At 46.2% G+C, this 10,671-nt stretch overlaps 1 protein-coding gene across 3 annotated transcripts in view; it reads left to right on the forward strand.

The window, feature by feature from the left end:
- Window positions 1-9,106: 9,106 nt before the first annotated feature.
- DEPDC1B (DEP domain containing 1B) overlaps window positions 9,107-10,671 on the forward strand; it is an 81,877-nt gene continuing 80,312 nt past the window's right edge. The window contains exon 1 of one of the 3 annotated variants that reach the window (XM_006727971.3): window positions 9,107-9,260. In XM_006727971.3, coding sequence (XP_006728034.1) covers window positions 9,213-9,260 — 48 coding nt within the window. In that variant the 5' untranslated portion in view covers window positions 9,107-9,212. Of the gene's footprint in view, window positions 9,261-9,549; window positions 9,703-10,671 lie in introns of those variants that run through there. The other 2 variants (XM_081826838.1, XM_081826837.1) reach the window with 2 other exon arrangements.

A 10,671-nucleotide genomic window follows, 5' to 3' on the forward strand; every position in this document is an offset into this window, starting at 1 on the left:
TTTAAGCCTGTTCACTAAGAGGGCTTGCTGAAACTTCCTTATCCCTAGATTAGATAGACTTACCTTGTCCTAGTCACCCCTGGACAACCACAGGCTTCTCCCAGCTCCTGCTTTCCCTGTACCCCTTGCCACAGGGTCTATTATTATAAAAGTGGTGGTTCAGAGTAGTGGAACAGATTTGGTCAACATTGTGGGCAGGCAGATCCCAAAGAAAACCCAACAGGACTCACTGTTCAGAGAAGTTCCAAGGCCAGAAATATGCCTGCAGGGCAATGTTTCTCAAACTAGACTGCACATTAGAACCTCTTGAAAATCTGATATCCAGGCTGTTCATTCCCAGAACAGTTAAAGCGCAATGTATGGAAGAGGAATCCAGGCATCGGTAGTTTTTTTAAGAGTTTATTTATTTATTTGAGAGAGAGAGAGCACAGGAGTGGGAGGAGGGGCAGAGAAAGAAGCAGACTCCCTGCTGAGCAGGGAGCCTGATACGGAGCTCGATCCCAGGACCCTGAGATCATGACCTGAGCCGAACCTACTGAGCCACCCAGGTGCCACGAGTCATCAGTAGTTTTTGACGCTCTCCAATTGATTCCAGTGTGCAGACAGGTTTGAAAACCGCCACCCTAAAGAAGTCTGTCTACATGGGAATAGGATTAAGTGAGGACTGGAGTATTCACTCCCGACATCAGTCAGAGAAGAAAAGCAACCCACCTGGGACCCCCAGGTTGTGATAGGATGCAGGCTTAGAAGCGAAAAACTTTTCTTATTAGCTTTAGCAGCTATTTTGTAGACCTCATGGGAATTTCTGCATCGACAATCATGTGGTCTACAAAGTAAAACTGTTTTAGTTATTCTTTCTAATCTGCATGCTATATATTTATTTATTTATTTATTTATTTTGCCTCATTACACTAGTTAGACTCTCCAGCAGCACAATGTTGAATAAAAATGATGAGAGCAGACATCCTTGTCCTGTTGCTGATCTTGTGGAGAAAGTGTTCACTCTTTCACCATTAATTATGATGTTAGCTGTAGGATGTTCATAGATTCTTATTAAGTTGAGAAACCTCCCTTCTATTCTCTGATTTGTTGAGGTGTGTGTGTGTGTGTAAATCAGGAATGAATGTTGGATACAGTCAAATGCTTTTTTCTTTTCCCTTATTTAAAAAAATAACAACTTTTAAAAATGGAAATTTCCAACATAACAAAAGTCTTCTGGATTCTCCCTCCATCCTCTACTCTCCCCCTTCCTTGCAGTTGCAAATACCTGCTCATTACAGACTCTCCCACATTCCAGATTTTGCTGATTAAAAACCCCCATGGTCTCCCATCCTCTGCAGTTCCTGAAAATTGGTAGCCGGATCATAACAATGAGGTGTGGTCAGGTTTAGGTTCTATTTGGGGGGCAGGAGGCAAGAATCCTTGGTAGATGGTATTGCGGTCCTCCTCTCCAAAGCTCCCAGCCCAAACTTGGTTCTGGCTATTTGCATTGCGGTTCTGTAGTTACTCTAGGCCCTGCCTCAAGCCTATTTCTTAGTACCTTCTCTGTTCCCATCTCCTTGGGTCCTTTACTTTTCTTGGCCCAGTTTGGAGACCTGACTTGAACGCTACTTATGGTCTTTATTGAACATTCCTTTAGGATGCTACTTCTGGTAACTTGTTCAGCTTTGAGCATAGAATACACAGGAGCGGGGCGACTGGGTGGCTCAGTCGTTAAGCGTCTGTCTTCGGCTCAGGTCATGATCCCAGGGTCCTGGGATCGAGCCCCGCATTGGGGTCCCTGCTCCGCGGGAAGCCTGCTTCTTCCTCTCCCATTCCCCCTGCTTGTATTCCCTCTCTTGCTGTGTCTCTCTCTGTCAAATAAATAAATAAAAAATCTTTAAAAAAAAAAAAAAAAGAATACACAGGAGCATTCTCTCCTGTATTGCTGCCCAGGCCCTCCGGACACTTCTTGGAGGGCCTGCAGAACCCTACCTGCAGGGGTCAGCTGGCCTGGGGGAGGGGATCAGATAATAACATTTCTGTGGTCCAGCCTCTTGTGCCTTCTCCCCAGAGCATCTACTTTCAGGGGTCCTGGAGTCAGGACTGGCGTCTGTGTTTTCATAAGTTTTGAGGGTTCCAGAGTGTGGACAGGCTGGGGGACCACTTCAGAGTGAAATCTGCATGGACCCTCTCCCTCCTATTCCCTCCTTGGAGCTTGATTAAAAACTCTGCATTTGATAATTTATAAACAAAACAAAATAAAACAAAACATTGTCCCATTGTTAATTCCAGGCGCAACCCAATCAGAGATTTTCCAGAGAGAGCTAGATAAGAAAACGTGGTCAAACAGGTTTGAATGTCTAGAAAGTTTCTCTTTAATTTTAAATGAAAAGTCACAAATGGTATATCCAATCAAGCTGGAAACTGAATGCTGCATTTTGTCTACTAAATGCAATCCTTTGATCCCTTCCCCCTCCACATTCATAGTTGGTGTTTGGGTTACCATGTAGATGGACTGAATTCCTAGCAATCTGTGAGTTGGCTCATGTTCCCTTTTTGGTCTGGGGTAAACTCCTTGTTTCTTTTTTTTCCTCACACAGCCAAAGACCTGTGACAGTTATTCTTGGGGGGTGGAGACCAGAGGGGGTGTGAGAATGTCTGCTCAGGTGCTGGCCATGTTGTTTCTTGATTGGAGTGCTGGTTGCAAGGGTGTGTTCAGTTTGTGAACATTCCTCAAACCCTCTAGAGATAATGTGTGTGCTTCTGTCTGTATATGTTACAACGAATGAAAAGTTGAAAGAAGAAAGGAAGGAGAGCGGGAGGAAGGAAGGAAGGAGGGAAGAAGAAGGGGCTCTGTGTCAGGAATGAAGAAAAGAAAAATACGAAATATAAAATAATCATCATTAGTAAGGACAAGTGCTGAAAATGATTTTTTAAAGTAGGTATCCAAGCTAGTTTCAGCTTCTTGACTCCGAAAGAAAAGAAGAGCGGCAGTGCTGTAGGCAAACACAATAACCATTGTTGCCTCTGTAAGCCCTTCACGAGAGCTCAAGCTGCACAGACAGCCGGCCCCAACCCCAGCTCACAGACCTTCCTTGCTCCGCAACAGCTCCTGCCGCGCAGTCTCGTTTTCACCCCTGCTCTGGCTTCCGAAGCCTCGCCCTGCCCCACTTCTCCCTCTCTGGGCTCCCGTGTTCGTTGGTGGTCCACAGGCCTTGGCCACCAGCATCCTCTGCTGCTGCTGCAGGAAATACCCCGTCAAAGAGCTTACCTGGCAGTAAGCACGACTTACAAGTGTGCGGCCGTGAGACCTGGCAGCCATGTTTTCTGAAACTTCTGCCCATTCTCCACCTCCTCTACTTTTCTGGGGTTTTTTGTAAATTGAATTCTCTTTGGCTATATTAACTACAGTTGCTATCTCACGGGCTATTTGTGATGAATCTTTTTAAAAGGCAGATGATGGATGTCATCCTAGTTTTGAGATGTTTCTTCAAAGTGAGCTTAGGTGCTACGGGTCAAGACAATTGATCTGCTGATACCGGGGTTTATCATTTGACTACCTGGGAGCTACCCAAAAGTTCAGTAGCATGTATTGATTTGTAATTCTGCTGAGGCTAGAACTGGAATCTGATGCCTTTGGAAGTAAAATGGAAGAGAAGGTCTTTGATGGAGGTCCAGAGCTTAAGCCTACAAAGAGGGAACCGAGAATGGGACAGGCTCCTAATCAAGCTGTCACTGACTCAGGGCAGGCTGGGGAAATGAGGTAAGTGAAGTGGCAGGAGTGGGCAGGGAAGCCTAGGTTCAGGGGTGAAGCAGCAGGATTGAGAGCCAGAGAAACAGGTCAGTCAGAGTAGTCAGCCCAAAGGGCTGAAGTGGGACAGTGGAGAAGCCCTCTGTTCATTCTATATTCTTCCTTCCTCAAAGTCCTCATGTACCTGTAGGGCTCCAGCATACACAATTCTATCTCCCCCACCCTTTCGATCTAATATTTTCTTTTTAAAAAAAAAAAGATTTTATTTACTTATTTGCCAGAGAGAGACGCAGCGAGAGAGGGGACACAAGCAGGGGGAGCGGGAGAGGGAGAAGCAGGCTTCCCGCTGAACAGGGAGCCCGATGCGGGACTCGATCCCAGGACCCCGGGATCATGACCTGAGCCGAAGGCAGACGCTTAACGACTGAGCCCCCCAGGCGCCCCTCGATCTAATATTTTCAACCAAAGGTCACCCCTATTTGGATGTTTCACTGCCAGTCAAATGCTGCTTGTCCAAACCCCAACTTCTTTTGGCCTTTGCTGTTTAGGAGAAACAGGTCCAGTGACTCAGGTGAATTCTCAAATACAGTGAGTATTTTCCCCACGATGTGCATAAACATGAAGGGGAAAGAATGTCAGAGGCATATTGAGTGGGCGAATCCTAGCTGGTGGCCTAGGCTCACCTCCAAGTGGATGACATGTTCTTATACCAGCCTCGGTGCGGGGGGGGGGGGGTAGTTTTAAGGTTTTGCCTCATCAAAACTAGGTATCTGTGCAAGTCACGGATCTCTGGAGTCACTGGTAAGGAGTCAAACCATAAAAACCAATGGAATATAGATACCTGTATGTACCTCTGTGGGAGGAATCCCCTAAAACTGAATTTTAAACAAGCTACTGTGGTGATTCTTATGAATAGTCAAGTCCCCTCTCTTTGTTCCTTCTTGCTTACCCAGATAAAGCCTGTTTCACTGTGACTAATGGTGCAATCTTTCTGCCAGTCTTCTAGGTGGCATTTAGAGCCACATCTGGCTTTTTCTTTTCCCTCATCCTTTATGGCTAACCATTCACTAAGTACTGACGTTTCTACTATCCCCTCTCCTGCCGTGTAATAGCTAGAACAAACATTAATCGAGAGCTTGCGTATACAAGATGTATCAGTTTTCTATTGTCATATATGGAATTACAATACATTTAATGATTAAAAACAGCACCGGTTTATTAGCTTATTAGCTGGTCAGAAGTCTGGAGTGGGGTGACTGTGCTCTCTGCTCAGTGAATTAGGTGTTGGAAGCCTGAAATCAAGATCTCAGCCAGGCTGATTTCCCTGTGGAGGCTCTGGGGAAAAATCTGCTTCCATGTTCATTCAGGGTGACAGAATTCACTTCCTCTTCGAATCTCCGACTTCTGCCACCAGCTGGAGAAAACTCTCCTCTTAAAGGGCTCATGTGATTAAGTCAGGCTCATCTAGATAATATCCCTATTCCAAGGTCACCTGATTTGGAACCTTAATATCATAGGCAAATTCCCTTTACAGCAGCGTCTGGGGTCATGTTTGACTGAAAAAATGGGAGGAGGAGTAGATACACCAGGTCTGGGAATCTTGGAGACCATCTTGGAATTCTGCCTACCGTACAAGGGAAGCAGAATTCTAAGAAATCTGCGTGTATTTCCTTAAGTAAGTCTTTCAATAGCACTATGAAACAGATACCACTGTTATTTCCTTTTTTTTTTTTTAATTAGAAACTGACACGCAGCAGAAGAGTCTTGCCCAAGGTTACACAGCTGTTTTCATAACACTCCACTGCTCTTGGATTTTCATGTCTGTATTCATTCAACTACTTTCTAGGTAGCTTTCCTGTCTCCATGATCTTCTTCCTTGAATTTATTCGATATTCCTTGGCCAGGCCAATGTTGGTTAAATTTTTTTTTGGTCATAAAGTGGCTTTCCTAGATACAAAGAATTATAGTTAGTGATAGCAAAAAAGAAGCCCTGTCCTGATGTGCGAGAACCTGAACTTATGCCCAAATATGAGAATCCAATATGAGAATCCATTCAGCTGTATCCTTGGCAAGGGTTTTATTATGCTAACTTAGAACTGTAATGGTTTGATTGTGAAGTGGCAGGAGATGTGTGTGTGTGTGTGTGTGATTATAACACAAGGCACTGGGTATGGATTGTGTCTTCTCAGACTCAAAAGGGAGGAGCGAGTGTGGATAATTCTTTAACAATAAGACAAAACAGAATAGTAGGTTCAGGAGCAAATTTTATAGGTTATACTGAAAATATAAAAGTTAGCTATTATATTGCAGAGTATATGCATGTAAGACATATATTTAGAGACAGAATGAATTGAATCAATCTTTAGGAGATGAATAACTTATGAAGCTTAGTTTTACTTTCTCATCCATTTACTCCTTCAACAAGTACTTGTCGAATGACACCATGTGCCAAGCATTGTATCAACCACATTTATTTATTTTCTCCTAGAGTATTGCAAGCTTCCGAACTGGTTTTCCTGCTTTCACTCCACACCTACCCCCATTCCATTCTGCTACCTACACAGTGGCCAGAGAGATGCTTTAACCTATTGAGATCTTGACACACTCTCAAACCTTTCTAATACATTTTCAGCCAATTCAGAGTAAAATCCAATCCCATGACCCATAATATGACCTAAAGAGCTCTTCTCCTCTCTGTGTCCAAACCCATTTCCTCCCTCTCCCTTTCACTCACTCTGCTCTCGAGAACACAGGCACAGGCCTCCTCCCCATGTTCCCTGGGCATGGCAATCATTTGTCCACTTCAGGCTTTCACAGGGGCTATTATTCCATCAGCTTAGAAGATCCTCCCCCACACAGTTACTCCTTTATTTGACTCAGATTGTTTACTCAAATGTCACTTCCCTGGCCGCCTGAGCCAAAATAGCATCCCTGTCCCCACCATCCGCTCCTTTTCCTTCTACTTTTCTTCCCGACACTCAATTACCACCTGATAAGTTATATATATTTTTATGTGTTTAGTTGGCTTGCTGTCTCCTTCCTTACTAGGATGTCAGCTCCTGGGAACAGAGACTTTATTTTTTCTCCTAAAATATTCCAGTGACTGAAACAGTGCCCGGCACATTGTAGGAACTCAGACATAGTGAATAAGTGAAGGAATGAATATAAATCTCTATTTTTTTGTGGTATTTATTTTTTAAATGCTGAAATAAAAATATGATTTAACAGTTTCAGTCAAATAGTATGGTTTTACATTTTCCATACGTTTTTTGCCTTTCTTTATCACCCATATCCCCAAAGAATATGATGCCCCTATTAGTGAAGAGTATTAATACAATTTCTGGGGGAACATTTCCCAATAGAGTGGTGACAGGACAGACCAACAGCTTTGGAAATCAAGTCACGGATTTTACAACTTTTAAGAACCTCAACAAATGGACTGTCCTCATGGCTTAAATGTCAAGGAACATAACTGAAAGTGGTAGTACAATCCCAATGGCTAAAGCCTAATGTAAGCAGTGAGTGACTTGGGTTTCAGCAGAGGAGTTTTTTCAAAACAACCCATCCAACCAGCTGGGAGACATTTCAGGCAGTAGAAGGACTGAATTCAGCAGTTAGGAACTCTCTTGGCAGTGATTGAGGCAGGAACTCCCTACTCAGTGATTGAGAAACACAATTTCCTATCCCCTAATACATTTGATGCCTCTGTTGCTTTTTGTTCCACAGCTTGGAATTTCCTAATGTCGGTGACAAGTCAGCTGGTGATGGTGAAATTGCCAGTATTCCTTGTACCTTATAAAGATGTTCAGGGGCTGAGTCAAAGCTTCTACAGGATTCTGATGGCCTCACACTTAAATATGGCAGAGAAGAGTATGCAGAGAAATTTCCCAATTGTTTTTATGTGATGCTGAAAGACTGGTAGATTATCAGCAGCCCAATTTAAACTACTTTCACAGAGACCGTGGCCTCTGATATGGAGATCATTTGGAGATGTTTTTCCAGTAAAAGGGATTATCTTGTCTATAGCTCATGATGGACTCTTGGGAAAAGGCTCAGGAAGCAGGGCATGACGTTTTGATGTTTTGTATCAGATCCCAGTTCCACAATGGTCACTGGTGTTGACAGACAGGTTCTGGAGTTACTTTTCTTCTTTCTCTTGTACCCTACTGTAGTCCTTTCTGATAAGGATTCAGTCCTTGAAGGTAAAAATTATTTTTATATTATCTTGATTGCTTTTTCTGATTAAAAAAAGTAATGCACACATGTCATCTCAGAATTTTGGGGGGCTTTCTAAAATGCACCTAAGTAGGAGGGGTGTTATGAAGGTGGGAGCCTGATCTTTTACCCAGATTTTCTTTAAAAAAATTTATTTATTTATTTATTTGAGAGACAGGGAGAGAGCACGAGTTGGGGGGCGTAGGGCAGAGGGAGAAGGAGAAGCAGACCCCAGGACCTGGATCTCATGACCCAAGCGGAAGGCAGATGCTTAATTGACTGAGCCACCCAGGTGTCTCTTACCCAGATTTTTATTATGGTATCTTATCCTGGGTACTCACTGAGGTGACCAGGTATGAACGTTTTCATAGTTTTCAAAGTTCAAAATCAGATTTGAGCTTTGAACTCGAGTTGCAGGTACACACCGGTGACCTCATTTGTCCCTTTTAACAACAGCAAATCAGACCAACTCAGACCAGCAATTCCTAGGGGGAAAACTGTGAGCAGTAACACAGGTCAAAAGGTCAAAAGACAGAAATTTTCAGGCTGATATAAAACATAGAATTCAAATTCAAGGGATAGATTAACAAAAGAAAAAAACGGGAAGGTGAATCGGGGCTCTTTCCAGCTCTTTATCGTTCGGACGCGCCGTCGACACTCCGTGGGGCCAAGTCCCCTTACCCAGTGTTTCAGTGTTCCTCCAATTGTAGAGGCGGTGCACGGGCTTCATTTCACTACCCACCCGTCCCAATCCTGTTAGCAGCACGGGCACGTTCACTCTACCTATGAAAGGCGGACACGGATTTGCTCCCCCAGTCCGCGGTTTCCGGTCACCGAATTACACACTTTCATTGACCGTCTCTAGCAGAGACAGCGTGGGCGGGCCTTGGGGAAGTCGGGAGGGCCAGGTTCGCCCCCGGACAAAGCGCAGGCGCCCCTCACGGTCTGCACACACGCTGGTGTACGCGCGCGAGGCGACGGTGGACAGCGGACTCTGTCCCCGGCCGGTCTGCGGGCCCAGCTCCCGCCGCCGCAGGAGCCTCAAGTGGAGACGCCCGCCCAGCCTCCCGCCGCCTACCTGGCGGTGCCCGGCGGTGCCGGGATCCCTGCGTCCCCGAGGCTCCGCCCCGCAGTTCCCGTCACGTGCCGCCGCGCCGCCCAATCAGCGTCCGCAGCGCACAGGCTCGCGATTCAAACTGCGGCGCCGCCGGCTCGCTGGGATCGGCGCTGGGGCGGCCGCCGCCGCCGCAGCTGCGTATCGGCCATGGAGCACCGCATCGTAGGGCCCGGTCCGTACCGGGCCACCAAGCTGGTGAGTGGAGGTGCCAGGGCCTGGGCGACGCCGCGGTCCCCGCGATCTGCAAGGTTGGCGGGGCCCGAGTATGGAGGCCGGACCCGTTCCGGCCTCGGCGGCCGTTTTCTGGACGATATTCAAAGAAAGGCTTACCGGGCCTGGAGCTTGGCACGTAGTGGGTGGGTGCAGCTTCGTTCCCGAGACACTGGACTGGTTCTTGGCAGTAAGTGAGCCTTCCGATTTAAAGCGCCCGAAAGAACAGAGTGACCCCACCCCCACCCCCTTTGTCCCCTGGAATCGAACGCCTGCAGCCCGGAGAAGAAGGGCCCCGTGGGTAGCCTCAGGGTCCCCCACCCCTTGTAACACTAACCCTTCGCCGCAGTCCAGGCCGGGCGTGTCTCCGTCCTGAGTGTCACTTGTGGTGACACTGAGGTGCTTTCTAACGGTGCCCGGAACGCAGGTGGGTCTTGGCCGCTTTTCTGGTTCCCAGCGTTTCTGGTCTGTCAGCACCTACCTAAATCAGCGGTTGGCCCCATCGGATGTTCTTTTTTTGTTTTTTCTTCCTCTTAAAGATTATTTGACAGAGAGAGCGAGAGCAGGAACACAAGCAGGGGGAGTGGGAGAGGGAGAAGCAGGCTTCCCGCCGAGCAGGGAGCCCGATGCGAGCTGGATCCCAGGACCCTGGGATCATGACCTGAGCCGAAGGCAGACGCTTAACGACTGAGCCACCCAGGCGCCCCCGAACAGATGTTCTGAAAGAGCTTTTACAGACCCTGAGGGTCCAGGGTGCTGCTTTTTCTCCTGGGAGAAGGACTTTGGTATTCAGGGTTCTGAGGCGTAGTTGATTTCTTTGTGATCTGGAGCAAGTGATTTTAGTGATTTGCGTTTTACAGGATCACTCCGACGGAATAGTGGTGACAATTAGGTAATTGCAGGTGTTTAAAGGCTTTCTATGGAAGCCTGCTGGTAATTGGGGGGAAGGGACCCCGCTCCTTGGTCTTTTGCCACTATGGCCACATATAATTTGGGAATTGGTTTCATTGTTCTGTGTAACCTAACGGATATCCAGGAAAAGATAGGAACAGGATGGGAGGAGTTACTGCACTCATTTTTTTTTTAATTTAATTTTTTATTGTTATGTTAATCCCCATACATTACATCATTAGTTTTAGATGTAGTGTTCCATGATTCATTGTTTGTGCATAACACCCAGTGCTCCATACAGAACGTGCCCTCCTCAATACCCATCACCAGGCTAACCCATCCTCCCACCCCCCTCCCCTCTAGAACCCTCAGTTTGTTTTTCAGGAGTCCATCCTCTCTCATGGTTCGTCTCCCCCTCCGATTTCCCCCCCTTCATTCTTCCCTCCTGCTACCTTCTTCTTCTTTTTTTTTTTCTTAACATATATTGCATTATTTGTTTCAGAGG

Source organism: Leptonychotes weddellii, chromosome 7 (genome assembly GCF_054177405.1).
Source record: "Leptonychotes weddellii isolate Sample4059 chromosome 7, ASM5417740v2, whole genome shotgun sequence".
Lineage (NCBI taxonomy): Eukaryota > Metazoa > Chordata > Mammalia > Carnivora > Phocidae > Leptonychotes > Leptonychotes weddellii.